Genomic DNA, 26,448 nt, shown 5'->3' with positions numbered 1-26,448 from the left:
ACATCCAGAAAACAGACTTTTAGCCCACTTTAAGGCTCCTCCTCCTCTTCTTCTTAGAATTGACATGTAATAACATCCAGAAAACAGACTTTTAGCCCCCTTTAATGCTCCTCCCTCCTCTTCTTCTTCTTCTTAGAATTGACATGTAATAACGTCCAGAAAACAGACTTTTAGCCCCCTTTAAGGCTTCTCTTCTTCTTAGAATTGACATGTAATAACATCCAGAAAACAGACTTTTAGCCCCCTTTAAGGCTCTTCTTCTTAGAATTGACATGTAATAACATCCAGAAAACACTTTTAGCCCCCTTTAAGGCTCCTCTTCTTCTTAGAATTGACATGTAATAACATCCAGAAAACAGACTTTTAGCCCCCTTTAAGGCTCTTCTTCTTAGAATTGACATGTAATAACGTCCAGAAAACAGACTTTTAGCCCCCTTTAAGGCTCCTCCTCCTCCTCTTCTTAGAATTGACATGTAATAACGTCCAGAAAACACACTTTTAGTCCCCTTTAAGGCTCCTCTTCTTCAACCGATCGCTGTTGCAGTCCGGGGATCAACTTAAGGATGTTTTTCCGAACATTGGTCCGTTTGCCTCTCCTGGGCAGGGTGCCGAACAAAGAGGAGATCCTGGTTTCGTTCCATGTTGGCGACTGGGAGCTGATGCTGCTGTTGCTGCTGCTGGCCAGGCTGGAGCTACTGGAATGGCCGGCGACGTGTTGCAAATGGTTGCCGGCGGTTAAGGAGAATCTCCGCGAGAAGAAGTGCTCCTCCTGGGTGCCGCTGGCTGCGCTGCAGGGGCTGGGCGAGCTCGGATCGCCGAAGACGCTGCCTTGGTCGCTGTCGTCTGTCAGCCCGCTCCTGCAGCTGCTGTCGCTGGAGAAGCGGAGGCTGAGGGGGTTTCTGGGGGAGCTGGCAACTTCGGAGGAATCGGTTGAGAGGCCGTTTTCTTTCGGGTGACCTGCAGACAAAAGAGTCCATGCGAGTAAAAACGCAACAGGGGGAACTCCATCTCACATAACGCAAGTACAGAGCATCCGGAGAGTATTCACAGCGCTTCACTTTTTCCACTACTAGTGTTGTAACAATACCAATATTTTGGTACCGGTACTAAAATTATTTCAATACTTTTTTGTACTTTTCTAAATAAAGGGGACCACAAAAAATGGCATTATTGGCTTTATTTGAACAAAAAAAGCTTAGGGTACATTAAACATGTTTCTTATTGCAATTTAGTCCTTAAATAAAATAGTGAACATACAAGACAACTTGTCTTTTATTAGTAAATAAACAAACAAAGACTCCTAATTAGTCTGCTGACATATGCAATAACATATTGTGTCATTTCTCTACCTATTATTTTGTCAACATTATTAAGGACAAGTGGTAGAAAATGAATTATTAATCCACTTGTTCATTTACTGTTAATATCTGCTTACTTTGTCTTCTAACATGTTCTATCTACACTTCTGTTAAAATGTAATACCGTATTTTTCGGAGTATAAGTCGCACCTGCCAAAAAATGCAAAATAAAGAAGGAAAAAAACATATATAAGTCGCACTGGAGTATAAGTCGCATTTTTGGGGGAAATGTATTTGTTTTTATAAAACCTCTGCCTTGTTTTTAATGAATACTTAGGCCTACTACGCTACTGTATTATGTTCATCTTGGAGAAAGCAAACCACCAAGTTTAAGTAAATGGTGGTATTTCAGTTTGAGCACATAAGACAACGCCCTGCATTTTGACATTAGCAGGTGTATTGGATCACTTCTCATAGGAAAGAGGCCCTAATTGGGACGTCGGAATGCAAAAGTGATAACCCTATCTTAGAGAAAAGACTACCGTATTTTTCGGAGTATAAGTCGCTCCGGAGTATAAGTCGCACCGGCCGAAAAAGCATAATAAAGAAGAAAAAAAACATATATAAGTCGCAGTAGAGTATAAGTCGCATTTTTGGGGGAAATTAATTTGATAAAACCCAACACCAAGAATAGACATTTGCATACCTGCCAACTTTTGAAATCAGAAAAACCTAGTAGCCAGGGTCCAGGGGCCGCAGGCCCCGGTAGGTCCAGGACAAAGTCCTGGTGGGGGGTTCAGGCTTCGCCCCCCGACGCAAAATGATTATTAGCATTCAGACAGGTTAAAATGTTGCTAAAACCATCACTTTTCTATCAGTCACAGTGACTTTTCAAAACAAAAATATTACAGCAAAAATCATATGGGTTGATTGACATGTTGATTCTGTAAGCTAACTTCAATAGTTTGAAATTATTTTGACAGTTAATGCCAGTTATCCTGTCAACCTTTCACAAGACTTCAATTTGTTAATTGAAAGTATAAACAGCATAAACACTTTTTACAGTAAACAAATGGTAAAACAGTACTAAACAATTCCATTAAAAAAAAAATTGGTGTCATTATTAACTTTCTGTCCAAGCTTGTATAATCTACTGCCTTGTTCAATTGTAAAAAATATTCTGTGCCTAAAATTCACATTTCTATCACAATTATCATACTGTAAACATGGTAAGCTAACTTCATTAAAATTAATAGTCCTGTCAATAGCATGGAATTACAATTCAAATGTAGTTTTTTTGTAAGCCTTTCAAAAGAATTCAAAATATGAAAAATTAATGAAAATTAATTTAAGCCATCAGACACTTGAAAAGTGGCACATCACATCTCTAATGTAATCATTTTAACTTTTCAACAGAAATAGCACTGCAAAAATATTAAGGACATACATCTGTATTTTGGTAGTTATGCTGTCAACATTTAACAAGATTTCTTCAACTTGGACTTGAAAGCATAAGTAGTATAAACACTTTTAACAGTATAACAGTACTAAACAATTCCAATAGATAACATTGGTGTCATTACCTTTTTGTGGCTAAAATCCGCAAAACGTTGAAAGTTTTCCACTTGTATCGCTAGCAACGGCATTAGACTTGTGTTTTTTTTGTCCCAACGTGGTCTTTTACATCGCTAATTCCTCCGTGTCCGATCGAAAAATCTTGTCTGCACAAGGTGAAATTCGCGTAGTTTTCACCCTTTTTGGAACGGATAATTATTCCCGGATAGGCTTTTGAATATTCTTTACGGAATGACTGCGGTTTTCTTTTCGGTTTAAGACTCGTTTGCGATGTTTCTCCGGCTGATTCCATGATCGTTCGCTCGTTTGGAAACAATGGCAACAGGTGCCTCGTGCTTGGCAGCGGTGCTATAAATAGCCTCGCGCATTTAAAAAATTTTTTTTTTTTAATGAATGAAAAACCGTATTTTTCATCACTGCAACCGTAACCCGGAATAGATTGATGAAAACCGTACTAATTACGGGAAAACCGGAGTAGTTGGCAGGTATGCATTTGAAAGGCAATTTAAAATAAATAAAGAATAGTGAACAACAGGCTGAATAAGTGTACGTTATATGAGGCATAAATAACCAACTGAGAACGTGCCTGGTATGTTAACGTAACATATTATGGTAAGAGTCATTCAAATAACTATAACATATAGAACATGCTATACGTTTACCAAACAATGTGTCTCTCCTAATCGCTAAATCCCATGAAATCTTATACGTCTAGTCTCTTACGTGAATGAGCTAAATAATATTATTTGATATTTTACGCTAATGTGTTAATAATTTCACACATAAGTCACTCCTGAGTATAAGTCTCACCCCCGGCCAAACTATGAAAAAAACTGCGACTTATAGTCCGAAAAATACGGTAATCACGTATTATTCTCTTGTTTGATACTTTACATTAGTTTTGGATGATACCACACATTGAGGTATCAATCCGATACCAAGTAGTTACAGGATCATACATTGGTCATATTCAAAGTCCTCATGTGTCCAGGGACATATTTCCTGAGTTTATAAACATAATATACTTGTTTTTTTAAAAGATGTGATGCCAAAAAATATCGATGTAATCATAGTAGTATCGACTAGATATGTGCCTGTACTTGGTATCATTATAGTGGATGTCAGGTGTAGATCCACCAATGGCGTTTGTTTACATTGTGACGCCGGTGAGCTACGGTGTGTAGTGAAGCATGTTTAGCTATTCCTCGTCCTGCAGTGATAATGATACGTGTAAGAAACGTACTTTATTTGTCGTCATGGAGGCGAGGATTAGTGATTTAGAAGTAGCTACAACACTGCAGACCGGGGATGGACGTTAGCCACTAGCTAGCTAGCCATGTCTTTAAGCACCTCTTCCTGAGGGCGTTTCAGTGTTATAACTTCACCTTTATCTTTACTTTTTAAGCCAAAATGCGTCCGTTTTCCCTTTTCTGTCTACACACTGTGTCTGCTTGTAGGTACTCTGTGTGTGTGTGTGCGCTGCTGAACATGCTCCTCTGCTCGTAAACCAGCAATGACAAGACGTGACGACGACGGAAGCGTGGTATTTGAAGGGCCGGTACTTTTTAGGGGCGGTATAGTAATGAATATGATTTATTAGTATCGCGGTACTATACTAATACCGGTATACCGTACAACCCTACTTACTACCGTATTCCAAAATGGAATAAATCTATTTTTGTCCTCAAAATTGTATAGCCTATAAAGTTGTTTTTTATTCTGCAAATTTAAAAAAATAAAATAAATAAAAAAATCACATGTACAAAAATATTTACAGCATATACTCAATACCTTTGGCAGCAATTACAGCCTGAGGTAATTTTTAATACAATACCACAAGCTTGGTACACCACATTCTACAGAGGCACTATAGAGAATCTACTGACCAACAGCATCTCTGTCTGGACTGGAGCCTGCAATGCCTCACACTGGAAGTCTCTGCAGAGAGTGGTGAGGACGGTAGAAAAGATCACCAGGACTCCTCTTCCTCCTATCCAGGAGATCGCAAAAAGCCGCTGCCTGACCAGGGCTCAGAAAATCTGTAGAGAATCCTCCCACCCCCCACCAAGGACTGTTTTCACTGCGGGACTCTAGAAGGAGGTTCCGCAGCCTACGTAGCAGAACCTCCAGGTTCTGTAACAGCTTCTTCCCGAAGTCCGTAAGACTCTTGAACACATCATAATAATCCCCTCAATTCCCCCCAAAAATGGATGAACTGACTGGAATATAAAGACAATATAACATACATCCATAAACGTGGATGCATATGCAAAAGTGCAATATATTTATCTGTACAGTAACCTATTTATTTATATATGCACCTTATTGCTTTTTTATCCTGCACTACCATGAGCTAATGCAACAAAATTCTGTTCTTATTTGTACTGTAAAGTTCAAATTTGAATGACAATAAAACTAAGTCTAAGTCTATTTTTGGCAGTTTCGCCCATTCCTCTTTGGGCTCTATCAGGTTGGATGGAAAGCATTGGTTTTCATCCAGGATGTCTCTGTACATTGCTGCATTCATATTTCCCTCTATCCTGACCAGTCTCACAGTTCCTGTAGCTGATAAATACCCCCACAGCATGATGCTGCCACCACCATGCTTCACTGTAAGGATGGTATTGGTCTGGTGATGAGCGGTGCCTGGTTTTTTTCCAAACATGACGCCTGGCATTCACGCCAAAGAGTTCAATCTTTGTCTCATCAGATCAGAGAATTTAGTTTCTCATGGCCTGAGAGTCTTTTAAGTGCATTTTTTCAAACATTTACTTAAAAAATGGCTTCCGTTTGGACACTACCATACAGGTCTGATTGCTGGATTGCTGGTTGTCCTTCTGGAAGGTTCTCCTCTCTCCACAGAGGAATGCTGTAGCTCTGACAGAGTGACCGTCGGGTTCTTGGTCACCTCCCTGACTAGACTAAGATGAATGCAGCAATGTACAGACACATCCTGGATGAATACCAACACCTTGATACAACCTGATGGAGCTTGAGAGGTGCTGCAAAGAGGAATGGGCAAAACTGCCCAAAGATAGACGAGCCAAGCTTGTGGCTTTGTATTAAAAAAACTTGAGGCTGTAATTTCTGCCAAAGGTGCATCAACAAAGTATTGAGTAAATATTTATGCATGTGATGTTTGTTTTATTTTTAATACATTTGCAAACAATTCTACATGTCAGTTTTTTTCTGTCAAAACTGGGTACCAAGTGTACGATAATGAAAAATTAAATGAACTTTTCTCTAGCAAATAGCCACAATAAACAAAGAGGGTGTGAATACTAATTAAAAATTTAAAACCTGATGGAGCTTGAGAGGTGCTGCAAAGAGGAATGGGAAAAACTGCCCAAAGATAGGTGTGCCAAGCGTGTGGCATCGTAATCAAAAAGATTTGAGGCTGTAATTGCTGCCAAAGGTGATTCAACACAGTATTAAGGCTGTGAATACGTATGTACAGTCGCGATCAAAAGTTTACATACACTTGTAAAGAACATAATGTCATGGCTGTCTTGAGTTTCCAACCATTTCTACAACTCTTTTTTTTGTTTCATCTGACATCACATGGACAAAGATAAGACCTTCTGGCGGAAAGTTCTGTGGTCAGATGACACAAAAATGGAGCTGTTTGGCCACAATACCCAGCAATATGTTTGGAGGAGAAAAGGTGAGGCCTTTAATCCCAGGAACACCATGTGCTCCAATCACTCTATCACAAAAAAATAAGAGTTGTAGAAATGATTGGAAACTCAAGACAGCCATGACATTATGTTCTTTACAAGTGTATGTAAACTTTTGACTTTTTTTGTTTTAATAAATGTGCAACTATTCAAAAAATACAACTTTTAACACTATAAGGCAGTGGTTCTCAACCTTTTTTCAGTGATGTACCCCCTGTGAACATTTTTTTAATTCAAGTACCCCTTAATCAGAGCAAAGCATTTTTGGTTGAAAAAAAGAGAAAAAGAAGTAAAATACAGCACGTCATCAGTTTCTGATTTATTAAATTGTATAACAGTGCAAAATATTGCTCATTTGTAGTGGTCTTTCTTGAACCATTTGGAAAAAAAAGATATAAAAATAACTAAAAACTTGTTAAAAAATAAACAAGTGATTCAATTATAAATAAAGATTTCTACACATAGAAGTAATCATCAACTTAAAGTGCCCTCTTTGGGGATTGTAATAGAGATCCATCTGGATTCATGAACTTAATTCTAAACATTTCTTCACAAAAAAAGAAATCTTTAACATCAATATTTATGAAACATGTCCACAAAAAATCTAGCTGTCAACACTGAATATTGCATTGTTGCATTGTAATGAATGGAATAGCCTACTTGATTTGATGTTCAGTTTATGAACTTACATTCATATTTTGTTGAAGTATTATTCAATAAATATATTTATAAAGGATTTTTGAATTGTTGCTATTTTTACAATATTTAAAAAAAAAAAAATCACACGTACCCCTTGGCATACCTTCAAGTACCCCCAGGGGTACGCGTACCCCCATTTGAGAACCACTGCTATAAGGTATTGTCTGTAGATATTTTTAGGACAAAAATGGATGTAACATAACAAAAGTGGAAAAAGTGAAGCGCGGTGTTCACACTTTAACTTCCACTCGATTGTTTTTGTGTCGACTTGTGAGAAAGGAAGTGCTGTGGTTTGACAGCTGGGGCAGCGCGCTCACCTTGAATTAGGCGTTGTTCCTGTAACGTAAGCGCTTGCAGCTCCACCAGTTTCTCACGCAATGATTGCTGCGCAGACAAAAAGAAAACAACACGCTTGTGGTCCTGCTTTCGAGCGTGATCATCAGACGCACCTTCAACATTTTCACCCTCTTCTCCAGCTCAATCCACTTCACCACACTCCCGCACACGGTCTCCATCCTGGGATGGATGAAGAACACACACAGTGAGCGTCCTTCATGGTCGGGCAGTTGCATCGTAGGACGTTCGCTTACTTCAATCTGTTGGTTGATCCTCCTATTAGATCGAGAATGTGCTGATGAGAGCATCCTTCAATGCTGGCCCCGTTGATGCTGATGATAACATCTCCTGTCGTAACAAGAAAAGGAAACAGAAGTGAGAACAATAAATGTAGAGCAATGATTACGCTTCACACACACAATCAAATGAGATCAAATACAACATTACAGCTCGGACTCGGCCAAGGGCAGGTTCTGCAACAAGCAGTCAGTGCTCAGACAAGAACGAGGCAGTAGATAGAATGAAAAGACTTACAACCATTGTTGGCAGCAAGTTCCAACACAGAAGGGGAGTTGGGTATGAGACAAGTGACACCTTTCAAATCAATGTTTATTTACATAGCCCTAAATCACAAGTGTCTCAAAGGGCTGCACAAGCCACAACAACACCCTCGGCTCAGATCCCACATCAGGGCCAGAAAAAAGGTGTTACAACTAGAGATGTCTCGATCTGTATTATGGGATTGGATCGGGCCAATATTTACCATCATGGATCAACTGATGAGCTGCCGAGCCCAGTCGATCTTTACCACAGCTGTGTCCCAGTGTTTACATGGCTGAAGATTGTAATCACAGGAAAAATTCCTTCAAAAGGGGATACACTTTGGTGATAAATTTAACTGGAAATCTCATGTAAAAAATATACAACATAAATTAGCAAGAAACACGTCAATAATGAATAAAGCAAAACATGTTCTAGACCAAAAGTCACTTCATATTCTCTACTGCTCGCTAGTGTTACCATATCTGAGTTATTGTGCAGAAATATGGGGAAATAACTACAAATGTACATTTCATTCACTAACGGTGTTACAAAAAAGATCAGTTAAAATAATACATAATGTTGGATATAGAGAACATACAAACCCTTTATTCATTGAATCGAAAATACTGAAATTCCACGACATAGTGAATTTGCAAACAGCTAAAATTATACACAAAGCAAACTATAACCTGCTAGCCAAGAATATACAACATTTCTTCTCAAAAAAAATATAATCTTAGAGAAAAATGTAATTTAAAACATTTGTATGCACGTACAACACTTAAGACCTTCAGTATATCTGTATGTGGAATTAAATGATAGAATGGATTAAGCAAAACATTCAAACAAAGTACTAATATGATCCACTTCAAGAAACTCTTCAAACTTAAAGTGTTTACAAAGTACAAAGAAGAAGGACCATGATAAACATTCTGAATTTATTTCATCCATCCATTCATTCATTATTTCAATTTACTCATCTCACCATATGAAATGTAACTTACTTCACCGAGTATTATTTATTTATTTTTATTGTGCTACTTAAGGAGTATATTGTGAATAAATTGAGAACAGGAAGTGACCAAAAGTTTTAGCAACTGTTATATAAAAGAAAAGCGGTAGGATTAAATAAACTCTGCTTCTTCCTACTCCTTTTCCAACATGTTGAAAAGAGAAACTGGAAATTGTGATGTATCATGTTGTATGCTTGCATGTTCCAAATAAACTCAAACTCAAACTCTCTCAACGTGGCACAATTACATTTCCAGGATTTCCCCAGATTGCCAAAATACCTGTGGCGGTGGAGGTGTGGGATTAGGGCGTGGTCAATATGATGTAATTGCATGATTTGCATAATTTGCTATGATGATGTGATATTCTTTAAAAAAGGCTCAAAACATGCATACATACATTTAAAAACAAATATGTTATTATTAATTAGTATTAACATATAACATATATATGTCCTTAATATTTGCACATTTTGTAGATGGCTGTTCGCGGGTATATCTTGGATATATTAATCTTACATCCACATCGCAGACATGCTGACTATGCTCCAGACAATGTTTACGTCAAAACACCCGGTTTGGCTTTTTTTTTGTGGCTGTGATCAAAGTCTTTTTTCGGTGGCCGAATTTTCAGTGCATCACTTGTCAATAGTGCGCAAATAATATTATATAACATAACACATCCATTCATACTGTGACGACCTTCTGGACGTAATGTTATATGTTTGTGTGGTTTTGATTTGATATTATATTTTCCGATGATCCCAAACACACCACCCATGCCTAAAAGCGGCCCGGCGAAGAATGACAAAGTGTTGTAGTGTGTCGGGGGAAGCACAGAGAAGAAAGTGTTTGTTGGAATTGTGCCAGCTGTTACAAGATTGGTAATAAAAATTTAAAATAGCGTCACACTTTGTGCGCCTTCTTCTGGAGGCTACAATACATTATATTACTTCTCATTTTCTTATTTTTTTTGTCCTATCCAGCTACTCAGGCAAACCATATACCGTATTTTTCGGATTATAAATCGCTCCGGAGTATAAGTCGCATCGGCCGAAAATGCATTATAAAGAAGGAAAAAAACATATATGTCGCACTCGAGTATAAGCCGCATTTTTGGGGGAAATGTATTTGATAAAATCCAACACTAAGAATAGACATTTGAAAGGCAATTTAAAATAAAGAATAGTGAACAACAGGCTGAATAAGTGTACGTTGTATGAGGCATAAATAACCAACTGAGAACGTGCCTGGTATGTTAACGTAACATATTATGGTAAGAGTCATTCAAATAACTACAACATATAGAACATGCTATACGTTTACCAAACAATCTGTCACTCCTAATCGCTAAATCCCATGAAATCTCCTTCCTCTGTGTCACTTCTAAACAACTCTGCCAACTCCAAAGGTATGCGCCGCTTCCTCTTGCCGTTTTCTGCTGCATATTTCACGACGTCCAGCTTGTAATCTGCAGTATATGATTTCCTTTTCAGTGCCATTTTTGTTCAGCCCTTCTCAGTTTTTATAAGTTACTTCCAATGTTGAAATGATCCATTTTTATAGCTACGGACGTAGTAGCAGGTAGCATCCCATGACCCACAATGCACTTCTGCCATGACGCACAATGCACTTCTGCCATGACCCTCCCCCGCCAAATTTTTATTGCTTGACGTGTGTGTGACGATTGCTGACATTCGCCTCGTCTCTTACGGGAATGAGATAAATAATATTATTTGATATTTTACGGTAATGTGTTAATAATTTCACACATAAGTCGCTCCGGAGTATAAGTCGCACTCCCGGCCAAACTATGAAAAAAACTGTGACTTTTAATCCGAAAAATACGGTAGTTGATGTAGATGCCCATATTTGCTGTACATATTTACTTTCCAAAAGAGAAGTGTGGGATACTTCTCTTGTTGCCTCATTTGTATTTCACTCTATTATTTGTGGGTTGTTTTTGTTATCGTTTAAAAACTCGGGGAGTAAGTCTCTGGATACAGTAATGCTTTGTGGGCAAAACTGAAAAGATTAAAAGGTAAGTTTTGTTTTTGTTTAGTTAGCGTGCACTAGAAACCTTATTGTTTAAAAAAAAAAATTGTATGCAGCATTCAATACCGCATATTTATTAGTACATCATCTGATTAACTAAAGTAACACATTCTAAATGTAAAAAGATTAGCTTCATAAAATGATGTTATTGTGTTTACTTTAGTTACTTGCTACAAAACATTTTAAATTCTATAACCTATTGTCAAAGTATCGAATCGGAACTTTAAATCAGATGAGATCAAATGCCATACAAGTGTAAAAAGCAGTTTACATGTTAATTGTGTACTCATCCATAATTTGAAGACACGTGACTTACGTGGACGTGGTGACTGACATCTATAAGTGCTTGAGACGTTAGCCTTTACACATATGTTCCTTTTGACTGTACATGTACTGTAAATGTATAATGTATTTATATTATTCACATGTGAATAACGCTGTATAATAGACTGTATCTATATTATTCACATATGAATAATGCTGTATAATATACTATTTATATTATTCACATGTGAATAATGCTATATAATAGACTGTATTTATATTATTCACATGTGAATAATGCTGTATAATAAACTGTATTTATATTATTCACATGTGAATAATGCTGTATAATAGACTGTATTTATATCAGTCACATGTGAATAATGCTGTATAATAGACTATATTATTCACATGTGAATAATGCTGTATAATAGACTGTATTTATGTTATTCACCTGTGAATAATGCTGTATAATAGACTGTATTTATGTTATTCGCATGTGAATAATGCTGTTTAATAGACTGTATTTATATTATTCACATGTAAAGAATACCTAAGTGTTTATTGTCTATTGTGAGCGAACTGTGGTGCTGAATTTCCCCCAGGGATCAATAAAGTACTTTCTATTCTATTCTATCTAAATAGCGCTGGGCGACAAAACGATAGCCATACATATTCTGTTAGACACGTTATCAATATCAACCAAAACTGTGTTGGATAAATGCTCAATATATTTTTTTTTCTTAGTCAGAAGAAACAGGAAGTGGCGAAGAAAGGTTGTTTGGATGAACAAAGGCACTCAGTAGCGTCTCGCGGTTCACTCTTTGCATGGAGTGCGAAGACAAACTAAAAATGAGTGCTGCAGAGCTAATAAATTGCCGATACAACAGGGAAAGTGCTCAGCTCACTCTTGAGCAGCGCGGGCACTAAAGCTGCAGAAAGTAGTTCTTCTCATGTTTATTTAGACTTACATTTTCACACTTTTCAGTATATTTTTACACTTTATTAAGCATTTCTTACATATTCCGTATTTTAAGAGGTTATTGTCAAAGGGCAAGAGCACTTTTTCGGAATTTTGCCCATCGTTCACAATGTGTTTTTAGAATTGTATTTACATAAGTGACATTTCTTCTCCTTTCACCCTTTATAGCAGAGGGGATTATTATATTCAGAGGAAGGTTACATTTTTGAAAAAATATATTTAGATCTAATATATTTTCCTTCTGATCATTGTTGTAGATAGGTCATAAAAAATATCAACAATTATCGAAATTGACTGATATCCATCCATCCATTTTCTATCGGGGTCGTGGGGGAGTGCTGGAACCTATCTCAGCCTGGGGATCGAACCCAGGACCTTTGTATTGTGAGGCACATGCACTAACCACTGTTTCACCGTGCTGCCCTGTTTAGCCATATTGCCCAGCCCTTTGAAGTGAAGTGAATTTATATTTATATAGCGCTTTTCTCTAGTGACTCAAAGCGCTTTTACATAGGGAACCCCAATATCTAAGTGACATTTAAACCAGTGTGGGTGGCACTGGGAGCAGGTGGGTAAAGTATGCATAAATACTAACTTATTGTCCCTTCAGCCATATTATACTGAGGAACCAGGATGTACTGCTTGTCTGCATCACAATAACTTCCATTTCTGGCTCTGTGGTTATCTTCACATTATCTTTTGTAATGCTCTAAAATGACCACAACTATATTTGTAATTCTTCCATTTTTCCCCCTTTAATATTTTGTACTTACTCCTAACTAAGAGAATTCCAACCTTTGAACCCCCTTAGACTATGCCTGTCAACTACTTCAAGTAGTTATGATGCTAATTTGAAGATATGTTGATCAATGAAGCAGAGTCATCAGCTGTGATTCTACTTACCGAAAAACTTTGTCTATTTGTCGAAGAAGAGTCAACGAGAATGCAGGCTCCCGTGGATGTGATAAAAAGGTAGCGTGTGCTTTGTATTACCTGGCCGACGAGGGAAGACTAACTATGGAAAACGGCAAATGCATTTGGATTGGCAAAACAGACTGTATCAGTTATTGTCCGCCATGTATGTCACGGACTCAACGTCTAGGTCCAGAGTATATAAAGTCACCAAAAACGAATGGACAATGAAAGTGAAGGCAAAAGAGTGAGGAGTGTCCTGACCAGATATCTAGATCCCTAGATTGATTGATGTAAAATGTTCTTTGTCACATTGTGTACTTTCACGTGTTTATTAAAGATTTGATTAATTTATGATGGCTCAGGTGTGATTCACTACAATAGGGCCCCACAGCACACTGGATTCCAGTTCATTGAAATACCACAACACTGGATGTTGTTCAGATAAATTAAATTGAAGAACTTGCACACAAAGCAACACTGGAGGTGACTATGACGCGTGCATTTTCCGGGCATGCGTATTAGGTCGCGTTGCGCCGGCGGACTGAGGGGGAGGGGGTCTTAAACGACCGTTTTGTGTGTGTGTGTGGACAAGGATAAGGTTAGGTGGGATTAACCCTGGAAAACCTGAGTGAAAACGGGGCAAGTTTATCCAGGGTAAATTACACCTAACCTTATCCGTGTCCACACACAACAATGCCACCGTTTAAGACCCCCGCCCCTCTCCATCCCATTGCGCAACGCGACCTAGTACGCATGCGGGAAAAAAAAGAAAAAAGCGTCCATCTGCTCCAAGCTCTCCAGTAGATGACTTTACTTCACTGTGAAGTTATTTAAAAGAGCTATATTGTAAATAGTTTGCTGTGCATTTCACATTTGTTTGCTGTTTTGTGAACAAGTTTTTAAATTAAAATGTATCTCCTTTGAACAATATCCAGTGTTGTGGTATTTCAATTAACTGGAATCCAGTGTGCTGTGGGGCCCTATTGTAGTCAATCACACCTGAGCCATCATACATTAATCAAATCTTTATTGGACATGAGAAAGTAGACAATGCAAAAAACTGTTTGGGACACGAGGGGATGGTTCCATCTTTCAGCTGCACACTAATGGCGGAGTTAGTGAAGATTCGGGTATCATGCACGCTGCCTGGCCATTTCACAGTCACATCCATAAAGCAATATTTGTAGTCACACACTGCCTATCACGATCACATCCACTGGACGAAGGGACCACGTTTTCCGGTAAGTAAAATCACAATATGTCGTATCCCAAATAGCTGCAATCGCCCGTTGCCTTCTCTTAAGGTATTGATTTGTGATTTCCAAAAGCGCCTGTACATGTACAAGAAAGAGAAACATGGGCATGTCTGCACGATCCGCCTCCATCTTTGTTATGAAGCTGGGGGGGGGGGGGTTATTTTTTTATTTATTTTTTTAATAAAGAAATACAATCATGTGTGCTTACGGACTGTATCCCTGCAGACTGTATTCATATACATTGATATATATACTGTATATATTGTGTGTGCATTTTTTTTTCCACAGTACAAAGTCTCAGCAGAAATGATGCCAAGTCACTTTACATGAGGTTCTAGAATCAAGCTCCTCATACATTGAAGAGAACCTAATGGAAGACACCCCCTCTCACAAAAAATATTTTTTCCACACTTTATGTGAAACTTAAATTTGATACATTGATACATTGTACTAAAACAAATTGATGGCTAATTGTTTAATAGTTGGGTTTTTTTGCTAATTAACACATTTTACATCTTCCTGACACATGTCCGGCCAGGATTCATTCTTCTTGCAAGCTTAGGACTACCACAGCGCACCACGGGGGAGAGAGTTTTTTTGAATTTCCGGGGAAATGTGCCATTATATACGGTGACAGAGCAGGAAGTGGCTAGCTTTTGATATTATAAATTGTGCAAGAGCATCTAATGTTGTGTGTGGTGAGACCAGAAAGTGCAATGAAATCAATCATGTATGAAAAGTCTGTATGAGACTGTTACAGGAAGGGAGTGGTTCACCTGCAGTTAGACCGGCGCTCTCTGCAGCACTGCTGTCTTCCACCCTGCTCACAAACGTGCACACCTCCACTGCAGAGCTGCTCCGCAGCTGCAGGCCATGGGTCTGTAACAACAGAAACCTTCATAAAAAACAAAGCTACAAGCCAAAAAATGCAGAATAAAAAAAAATAATAATAATGTTGATACCTGAACTTCAAACCCAAATGTTCCATTGTCTTCCTTTTCCAGGACAACTGTGCTTCTGTGCCACATATAGGAACAAAGGTGTCCTTTCATACACATTTTATTTGAAAATGACCACACATCTATGAATTATGTATTCATTTACCGTTGTGGATCCGAGTAGTCAACAAGGAGGTGTTTGGGCTGAAAAATATGACATGCAAAAATCACTATAAGTACATGGGTACAATCTAATGCAGGGGTCTCCAACCAGTATCTCAGGAGTAGAGTAGCTCTACAAATAACTCTTGGTATTTGTATAACTATTCAATCCATACATATTTAATGACAAATTAGCACTAAATAGCATAAAGACAACGGTTGCACTGTTTGAGTGGCGTTCTGATTCCAAAAATGGAAAGTAACGATTGCCGTTATGATGAATCGCGATAACATTTTCGACAGTTAGTGTTACTGTTTCATATTTTAATTAATATTAATTACCTCACATTGAAATACTCATTATACTGCTCATTTCTTGAAGAAACAGCTAATGTGCTAATCCCTAGCTAATTTAGAGAGCATCCTGAAAGTTTTCACAGCGCTTCACTTTTTCAGCATTTTGTTATGTTACAGCCTTGTTCTAAAATGGAATAGATGTATTTTTTCTACACACAATACCCCAAAATGACAATGTGAAAAAGTTTTTAAAACTTTTTAAAAATGTATTAAAAAAAACACAATCACATATATGCAAGTATTCACAGCCTTTGCTCAATACTTTGTTGATGTTGAGAGGCTTTGGACATTTCTTATTGCCGAGAGCTCAAACCACTCGTAAACGTTTTTGTGTGTCTGTATGCGGAGTAAAACTATGGAACAAAATGGACTTACAACACAAGCAATGCCAAACTATTAATCGATTTAAACTATCATACAAACATGGAGTCTGGTTCAAATATAGAGATGAGGGTCTTTAATTTGCTGTTGTACTCTGTCTCAAAGTGTTATTAACATGTGCTCAATGTTTCCTTACCATTATTGCTATGTTGTCTATTACCATTGTTGGTATATTCATTATTCCTACATTGTTGATACAAATTATTGTTACAATGTAATAATTACTGTTACCTGTGGTAATGCCACTATAATATATCATCTGTATTATAATCCTTGAACAAAGTAAGAGTGAAACTCATGTGAATAATCATTGAATGGAGAACTGGGGGTGGGATTAAATAAATTATCTTCTTCCCACTCCCTTTCAGGCAAAACTGGACAATCATGCACTATATTAATTTATATTATTATGTGTTGTCAACTTGGACTTCTTTATGTCATTGCCTGAATTAAATACCGTAAATGAAATGTATTTTGAGTGCCTGGCCTCAAAATGGTGTCTGGTTTCCTCCAGACATGATGCTAAAAAGTTTGTCTCATCAGACCAGATAGTTTTGTTTGTCATGGTCAGAGTATTTCAGGTGCATTTTGGCAAACTTTTTACTAGGAAATGACTTCCGTCTGGCCACTCAACTATACAGGCCTGATTGGTGGTTTGTTGCAGACATGGTTGTCCGTCTGGAAGGACAGTTTAAACAGGAATAACAATTTCAGTGAAAATGAAATGTAAAGGACAGGTTGCGACTACCGAGCAATAGTGGGAGCATTATTTGATGGCTAAATATTAGGGGTAACGATCGATCGATAAATGAAACCCATTATCTAAGCTACATTTAAACCGGTGTGGGTAGCACTGGGAACAAGTGGGTAAAGTCTCTTGACTCAGGACACAACAGCAGTGACTAGAATGGCGAAGCGGGGATCGAACCTGGAACACTCAAGTTGCTGGCACAGTCACTCTAACAATCGAGGAACGCCACCCCATAATTAATGGTTAAGTCAGTCTCATAAAATCATGGCATTAATATTGTTTATCAGCAATAATTTGCTGGTAAATGTATCCTCAAGAAAATGTGTAATCAGCCTAGGCCAGGGGTCGGCAACCCAAAATGTTAAAAGAGCCATATTGGACCAAAAATACAAACACAAATCTGTCTGAAGCCGCAAAAAATTAAAAGCCATATTACATACAGATAGTGTGTCATGAGATATAAATTGAATTAAGAGGACTTAAAAGAAACTAAATGACCTCAAATATACATACAAATGAGGCATAATGATGCAATATGTACATACAGCTAGCCTAAATAGCATGTTAGCATCGATTAGCTTGCAGTCATGCCTTGACCAAATATGCCCGATTAGCACCCCACACAAATCAATAACATCAACAAAACTCACCTTTGTGCATTCACGCACAACATTAAAAGTTTGGTGGACAAAATGAGACAGAAAAAGAAGTGGCATAAAACATGTCCTAGAAAGTCAGAGAAAGTTATATATGTAAACAAACTATGGTGAGTTCAAGGACCGCCAAAATTAGTAGGACAAAAAGGCGCTCGCCAAATACTTGAATCAGTGAAGCATGTTTAATACAAACAGTGTGCTTTATAACAATTAGGGAGGTTTGTGTCATGTTTGTCCTCCTACAGAAACCATATTAAAACCAAAAATATTTTTTTTCCCCTCATCTTTTTCCATTTTTAATACATTTTTGAAAAAGCTCCAGAGAGCCACTAGGGCGGCGCTAAAGAGCCGCGGGTTGCCGACCCCCGGCCTAGGCCTATATATCAATAGATCGATTTATATTCCTTAAGTCAAAGTAAATCGATATGTGCTCTGCTAGTCGGCCTTCCAGAAGATATATCGATCTAACATCAATTTAAAAGGTAATTCATCGATTTTATCGATACTAAAAATTTAAATATTGGCTTTCAAAACGACAGACTTTATATAGTGTTTTTTAGCATTTTTTAATAAATAAAAACAAAATTTACGCGAGCATATTGCCCGTCTGTGACATCATCACCAGCTGCCATCAGTCATCAAATCATGTATGGCGAATACGGGAAGACAGGCAGGCGAACGAAAAATTATGAAGACACTATTGTGATCCATTGTTTGGAAACACTTAGGCTTTTAGCAAAAACAGAAAAGTTCATAATAAGTCGCTCACTGTTTGTAGGATATGTCAAATACAAAGGCAACACCACAAATGTCTCCAACCACCTATGGCGCTATTGGGCACACGTCGACCGCCCAGGCAAAAGCAACGTTCATGGAAAAGCAGCTCAAAGTAGGATTTGGTTTCACTTACTCTTTAGATAAATATTACTGCACTGCTATTTATTAAAATGGGAATAGTGAAACAGTGAGTATTTGGTGACGAGTCATGACTACAGTATGAGTGTTGGCACAAGCTTGACGTCATAGGAGGTCGGATGTGATGCGAGTTATATAAACGGAGTCAGCACGCTCGCTTCAATAGACAAATTCATACGTTTTTGTATTTCAAAAGAGTGCTTTTAATGCCCTTCACCTTGGACACTAGTGGTAGCAGATCAAAACACTGCTCATTTAACCTGATGAGATTTGGTAGCACTTATTTTTTTTACATTAATGTTGCATTTGTATTACAGCAAAAGGAGCGGGTACATCTACTGCTAATTTAACCTAAAGAGATGTTGGTTGCACTTTATTTTTGATATTAATATTGTATTATTTCTATGTAGAAAAACCAAATCAGAGTTAGCAGGTAAATCTACAGATAAAATGTTGGTTACCGTACTTTTATTGAACAGTTCTTGAATGTTGAAAATCAGAGCAGAAAAGGTATCCTCTTGTTAATTCAACCTAGTGTTGGTTGCACGTTTTTCAAATCAGATGTAAATGCATTGGCCATTAATTGTTGTTTACTTATTTTTGCTCGTTTGTATACATAATTCATTTATACCTAATTTCCTTACAAGAAATAACAAGACTATATGAAACTTCACCTGCAGTGCAGAGTATCCAGTATTTCTGAATTATTATTTTTTTGCTTAAAAGTTACTTAATCAATTTTTACTTACCAATTTATGTCAGATTATATCGTTCTAAAAATATTGTGCCTGAATCGTATCGGCAACCACAAATTCCGAATCGAATCGTTGTTAAACCGAATCTTTGCACACATACGAAATGTGCCATTCAGAATGTGCTACCACAATGTCATAAAAATAAGCACATTTTAGCCCCTCTACAGTGGAAGTGTTATTTTATATCCAAATACACGATAGCAAAAACACAACTATCGAATTATGCAACTGGTAGCTTGTGTTACATAAATACGATTTCAGGCCCCTCAAGTTGATATTGGGTATTTGTGGCAAACACTCGTTGGTAAATGAGGGATTATATGCAGATAGATGTTTTTTTTTGCTAAAAACTTACCCAATCAATTTGTCCTCACCAAATTTGAGGGATTATATGCAGATAGATGTTTTTTTGCTAAAAAGATACCCAATCAATTTGTACTCAACAAACTGTTTCAGATTGCATTGTTCTAAAAATATTGTGCCTGAATCATATCGGCAACCACGAATCGAAGTTAGACAGAATCTTTGCACCCATAATAAATGTGCCATTCAGAATGTGCTACCACAATGTCATAAAAATAAGCAAATATTAGCGCCTCTGCAGTGGAAGCGTTATTTTATATCCAAATCCGCAGTAGCGTAAACACAGCTATCGAATTATGCAATTTGTAGCTTGTGTTACTACATAAATAAGATTTCTGGCCCCTCAAGTTGATGTTGGGTATTTGTGGCAAACACTTGTTGATAAATGAGGGAATTATATGCAGATTGATTATTATTGCTAAAAAGTTACTTAATATTTACTCAGCAAATTGTTTTAGATTATATTGTTCTAAAAATAACATTGTGCCTGAATCGTATCGGCAACCACAAATTCCGAATCAACTCGTTGTTAAACCGAATCTTTGCATCCATACTAAATGTGCCATTCAGAATGTGCTACCACAATGTCATAAAAACAAGCAAATATTAGCCCCTCTAAAGTGGAAGCGTTATTTTATATCCAAATCCGCAGTAGCGTAAACACAGCTATCAAATTATGCAACCGGTAGCTTGTGTTACATAAATAAGATTTCAGGCCCCTCAAATTGATGTTGGGTATTTGTGGCAAACACTTGTTGGTAAATGAGGGATTATATGTAGATTGATTATTTTTGCTAAAAAGTTACTTAACATTTACTCACCAAACTGTTTCAGATTATCGTTCTAAAAATAACATTGTGCCTGAATCGTATCGGCAACCACAAATTCCGAATCGAATCGTTGTTAAACCGAATCTTTGCATCCATACTAAATGTGCCATTCAGAATGTGCTACCACGATGTCATAAAAACAAGCAAATATTAGCCCCTCTACATTGGAAGCGTTATTTCATATCCAAATCTGCAGTAGCGTAAACACAGCTATTGAATTATGCAACTAGTAGCTTGTGTTACATAAATACGATTTCTGGCCCCTTAAAGTGATGTTGGGTATTTGTGGCAAACACTTGTTGGTAAATGAGGGATTATTCAGATTGATTTTTTTTTTGCTAAAAAGTTACTTAATCAGTTTTTACTCACCAAACTGCTTCAGATTATCGTTCTAAAAATAACATTGTGCCTGAATCGTATTGGCAACCACAAATTCCGAATCGAATCGTTGTTAACCCGAATCTTTGCATCCATACTAAATGTGTCATTCAGAATGTGCTACCACAATGTCGTAAAACAAGCAAATATTAGCTCCTCTACAGTGGAAGCGTTATTTTATATCCAAATCCGCAGTAGCATAAACACAGCTATTGAATTATGCAACTAGTAGCTTGTGTTACATAAATACGATTTCTGGCCCCTTAAATTGATGTTGGGTATTTGTGGCAAACACTTGTTGGTAAATGAGGGATTATAAGCAGATTGATATATTTTTTGCAAAAAAGCTACTTTATTAATTTTTACTCACCAAACTGTTTCAGATTAATAATATCGTGCCTGAATCGTATCGGCAACCACAAATTCCGAATCGAATCGTCGTTAAACCGAATCTTTGCACCCATACTAAATGTGCCATTCAGAATGTGCTACCACAATGTCATAAAAATTTGCAAATTTTAGCCCCTCTACAGTGGAAGCGTTATTTCATATCCAAATCCGCAGTAGCGTAAAGTAAACACAGCTATCAAATTATGCAACATGTAGCTTGTATTACATAAATAAGATTTCAGGCCCCTCAAGTTGATGTTGGGTATTTGTGGCAAACACTTGTTGATAAATGAGGGATTATATGCAGATTGATTTTTTTTTTTTTTGCTAAAATGTTACTTTATTAATTTTTACTCACCAAACTGTTTCAGATTAATAATGTTGTGCCTGAATCGTATCAGCAACCACAAATTCCGAATCGAATCGTTAAACCGAATCTTTGCACCGATACTAAATGTGCCGTTCAGAATATGCTACCACAATGTCATAAAAATACGCAAATATTAGCCCCTCTACAGTGCAAGCGTTATTTTATATCTAAATCCGCAGTAGCGTAAACACAGCTATCGAATTATGCCACTAGTTACATAAATAAGATTTCAGGTTCCTTAAATTGATGTTGTGGCAAACACTTGCTGGTAAATGAGGGATTATATGCAGATTGATTATTTTTTTTTGCTAAAAAGTTAATACATTTTACTCACCAAACTGTTTCAGATTGTATCGTTCTAAAAAATAATATCGTGCCTGAATCGTATCGACAACCACAAATTCCGAAACCGAATCTTTGCATCCATACTAAATGTGCCATTCAGAATGTGCTACCACAATGTCATAAAAACAAGCAAATATTAGCCCCTCTACAGTGGAAGCGTTATTTTATATCCAAATCCGCAGTAGCGTAAACACAGCTATTGAATTATGCAACTAGTAGCTTGTGTTACATAAATACGATTTCTGGCCACTTAAATTGATGTTGGGTATTTGTGGCAAACACTTGTTGGTAAATGAGGGATTATATGCAGATTGATATATATTTTTTTTTTTGCAAAAAAGTTACTTTATTAATTTTTACTCACCAAACTGTTTCAGATTATCGTTCTAAAAATAACATTGTGCCTGAATTGTATTGGCAACCACAAATTCCGAATCGAATCGTTGTTAAACCGAATCTTTGCACCCATACTAAATGTGCCATTCAGAATGTGCTACCACAATGTCATAAAAACAAGCAAATATTAGCCCCTCTACAGTGGAAGCGTTATTTTATATCCAAATCCGCAGTAGCGTAAAGTAAACACAGCTATCAAATTATGCAACTTGTAGCTTGTATTACATAAATACGATTTCTGGCCCCACAAATTGATGTTGGGTATTTGTGGCAAACACTTGCTGGTAAATGAGGGATTATGCAGATTGATTTTTTTTTGCTAAAAAGTTACTTAATCAATTTTTACTCAACAAACTGTTTCAGATTATCGTTCTAAAAATAACATTGTGCCTGAATTGTATTGGCAACCACAAATTCCGAATCGAATCGTTGTTAAACCGAATCTTTGCACCCATACTAAATGTGCCATTCAGAATGTGCTACCACAATGTCATAAAAACAAGCAAATATTAGCCCCTCTACAGTGGAAGCGTTATTTTATATCCAAATCCGCAGTAGCGTAAACATAGATATCAAATTATGCAACTGGTAGCTTGTGTTACATAAATACGATTTCAGGCCCCTCAAGTTGATGTTGGGTATTTGTGGCAAACACTTGTTGATAAAGGGGTATATGCAGATTGATTTTTTTTTTTTGCTAAAATGTTACTTTATTAATTTTTACTCACCAAACTGTTTCAGATGAATAATATCGTGCCTGAATCGTATCGGCAACCACAAATTCCGAATCGAATCGTTAAACCGAATCTTTGCACCGATACTAAAGGTGCCGTTCAGAATATGCTACCACAATGTCATAAAAATACGCAAATATTAGCCCCTCTATAGTTGAAGCGTTATGTTATTACCAAATCTGCAGTAGCGTAATCACAGCTATCAAATTATGCAACCGGTAGTTTGTGTTACATAAATAAGATTTCAGGCCCCTCAAATTGATGTTGGGTATTTGTGGCAAACACTTGTTGATAAATGAGGGATTATATGCAGATTGATTATTTTTCCTAAAAAGTTACTTAATATTTACTCACCAAACTGTTTCAGATTATCGTTCTAAAAATAACATTGTGCCTGAATCGTATCGGCAACCACAAATTCCGAATCGAATCGTTGTTAAACCGAATCTTTGCATCCATACTAAATGTGCCATTCAGAATGTGCTAACACATTGTCATAAAAATAAGCAAATATTAGCCCCTCTACAGTGGAAGCGTTATTTTATATCCAAATCCGCAGTAGCGTAAACACAGCTATCGAATTATGCAAGTGGTAGTTTGTGTTACATAAATAAGATTTCAGGACCCTCAAGTTGATGTTGGGTATTTGTGGCAAACACTTGTTGGTAAATGAGGGATTATATGCAGATTGATTTTTTTTTTTTTTGCTAAAATGTTACTTTATTAATCTTTGCTCACCAAACTGTTTCAGATGAATAATATCGTGCCTGAATCGTATCGGCAAGCACAAGTTCCGAATCGTATCGTCGTTAAACCGAATCTTTGCACCCATACTAAATGTGCCATTCAGAATGTGCTACCACAATGTCATAAAAATAAGCAAATATTAGCCCCTCTACAGTGGAAGCGTTATTTTATATCCAAATCCTCAGTAGCATAAAGTAAACACAGCTACCAAATTATGCAACTGGTAGCTTGTGTTACATAAATACGATTTCTGGCCCCACAAGTTGATGTTGGGTATTTGTGGCAAACACTTGCTGCTAAATGAGGGATTATGCAAATGTATTTATTTTTTGCAAAAAAGTTACTTTATTAATTTTTACTCACCAAACTGTTTCAGATTACATCGTTCTAAAAATAACATTGTGCCTGAATCGTATTGGCAACCACAAATTCCGAATCGAATCGTTGTTAAACCGAATCTTTGCACCCATACTAAATGTGCCATTCAGAATGTGCTACCACAATGTCATAAAAATTAGCAAATATGGAAGCGTTAGTTTATATCCAAATCCGCAGTAGCATAAAGTAAACACAGCTATCAAATTATGCAACTTGTAGCTTGTATTACATAAATAAGATTCCAGGCCCCTCAAATTGATGTTGGGTATTTGTGGCAAACACTTGTTGGTAAATGAGGGATTATATGCATTTTATGTAAGAATACTCGCAGATAAAGCCTCTGGTGTAACATTGTTTCACATCAAAATCACTTTTTGTACAATACAGTTTAACAGTTGCGTGAAAACAACTTAAAAGCACAGTTTGACCCCCCTTTTAGGTGCCCTATCCGTTAACTTGAACGTAAAGGAGCATCACCCATGAGTGTTTGATTTCCAAGTTTCTGTTTAAATCATACTTTTGAGCCGAATTAATGAACTTGAATGTAAGGGAGCATCACCCATGAGCCAGCCGGCCTCACCTTCACCGTCCGGGGCAGAGAGTCACAGTTGTACGGCTGTCTCTGCTGGTCGTTGCTTCCCCGCAGTGAGCGTCGGTACCACAGAGAAGTTCTCTTCCCCGGCGAAGGTTCCGCAGGGTTCCTCTCCACGCCGGCCTTTGGCGGCGGACGTCCACCGGGGTTCATGGTGTTGACGGTGGCGGTGGACTATCGACTGGACGGAGGGGGGGGGAAGACAATGAATAAAAGCTCGGCCTCAAAGCATCTCGTTCTCCCGCTACAGCAGTGAAGTCTGACGGCCTCTTGTCAGTGTGCGCGTGTGCGCGGCGCGACCACACGCTTCAAGGCGGAAGTAGACATCACGTGACGTTTGTGGTGATTGTGCACCTGCACATCACGACCTCACTCGCCCCAGAAAATAACATTTATTTCAAACCTTTTGTTTTCTACATTTCTACAAGTGTAAGTGTAAACATTTTTTATTGCATCCCCTTGTCTCTGTTCCACTAATGATTAGTGTTAATATTAGCATTAATTATTGTTAGCATTAGCATTAACATTAGCATTAGTGTGCTGTGGGAGATTATGTAATTTCACCTGATTGGATTAAACAATATTTTTTGCAAACCAGTAATTATAATAAGCAAATAATGTGCCGTTGTTGAGTGTCTGTACTTTCTAGAGCTCGGCAGAGTAACCGTGTAAAACTCTTCCATATCAGTAGGTAGCAGCAGGTAGCTAATTGCTTTGTAGATATCGGGAACATGGTTTGTCGTGATCACAATAAGGTATCTAACGCTTAAACCAAAAATAAACAAAAGGCGAGTGCCGCTAAGAAAAGGCATTGAAGCTTAGGGAGGCCATGCTGAACGAAACTAAAACTGAACTGGCTGCAAAGTAAACAAAAACAGAATGCTGGATGACAGCAAAGACTTACAGCGTGTGGAGCAGCAGACGGCGTCCACAAAGTACATCCGTAGATGACATGACAATCAACAATGTCCACACAAAAAAAGATAGCAACAACTTAAATATTCTTGATTGCTAAAAAAAAAGCAGGTGCGGGGAATAGCGCTCAAAGGAAGACATGAAACTGCAAAAGGAAAATACCAACAAAACAGGAAAAGCCACCAAAATAAGAGCGTAAGACAAGAACTAAAACTATGCGCACCGAAAAACTCAAAATAAGGCAGGGCGTGATGTGACAGGTGGTGACAGTACACCTACTTTGAGACAAGAGCTGTATTGATGCATGCTTGGTTATGGTTTGAATGCATATCCAACAATTGCGACAATGACTTTTTATTGTTTACTGAATTCATTTTTTAATAATTTCTGCTGGTAGTGTGCCTCCGGATTTTTTCAACGAAAAAAATGCGCCTTGGCTCAAAAAAGGTTGGAAAACACTGGTCTAGAGCTCGGCAGAGTAACCA

General features: G+C 37.5%; 1 protein-coding gene and 1 long non-coding RNA gene across 3 annotated transcripts in view; one reads left to right on the top strand and one right to left on the bottom strand.

Moving 5' to 3' along the window:
• Positions 1-86: 86 nt before the first annotated feature.
• On the bottom strand, positions 87-25,381 carry cytip (cytohesin 1 interacting protein). Its single transcript, XM_061971540.2, has 8 exons — positions 25,037-25,381; positions 15,715-15,752; positions 15,573-15,627; positions 15,387-15,489; positions 7,840-7,933; positions 7,699-7,765; positions 7,567-7,633; positions 87-957 (listed from the first exon to the last, which is right to left on the bottom strand). Exons 1-8 carry the CDS (start codon positions 25,199-25,201, stop codon positions 509-511), a joined length of 1,038 nt encoding a protein of 345 aa, XP_061827524.1. The 5' UTR covers positions 25,202-25,381; the 3' UTR covers positions 87-508.
• LOC133613768 (uncharacterized) overlaps positions 25,351-26,448 on the top strand; it is a 29,913-nt gene continuing 28,815 nt past the window's right edge. Inside the window, exon 1 of one of the 2 annotated variants that reach the window (XR_009816496.2) lies at positions 25,351-25,477. This is a non-coding gene — a long non-coding RNA (uncharacterized lncRNA). The remainder of the gene's footprint in view (positions 25,478-26,448) is intronic. The other variant, XR_009816495.2, reaches the window with a different exon arrangement.

Source organism: Nerophis lumbriciformis, linkage group LG13 (assembly GCF_033978685.3).
Source record: "Nerophis lumbriciformis linkage group LG13, RoL_Nlum_v2.1, whole genome shotgun sequence".
Taxonomy (NCBI): domain Eukaryota; kingdom Metazoa; phylum Chordata; class Actinopteri; order Syngnathiformes; family Syngnathidae; genus Nerophis; species Nerophis lumbriciformis.
The sequence above is the reverse complement of the archived record's forward strand: the minus strand, read 5'-3'. Positions and strand labels throughout refer to the sequence as shown.

What these genes read in the sequence shown, in the direction of transcription:
- cytip (XM_061971540.2), bottom strand. Translation starts at nt 25,201, where the DNA reads ATGAACCCCGGTGGACGTCCGCCGCCAAAGGCCGGCGTGGAGAGGAAC. An exon ending in GACTACTCGGATCCACAACG is followed by an intron (nt 15,628 to 15,714) that starts GTAAATGAATAC and finishes TATGTGGCACAG; the next exon opens with AAGCACAGTTGTCCTGGAAA. An exon ending in GGAACAACGCCTAATTCAAG is followed by an intron (nt 958 to 7,566) that starts GTGAGCGCGCTG and finishes TTTTGTCTGCAG; the next exon opens with GTCACCCGAAAGAAAACGGC.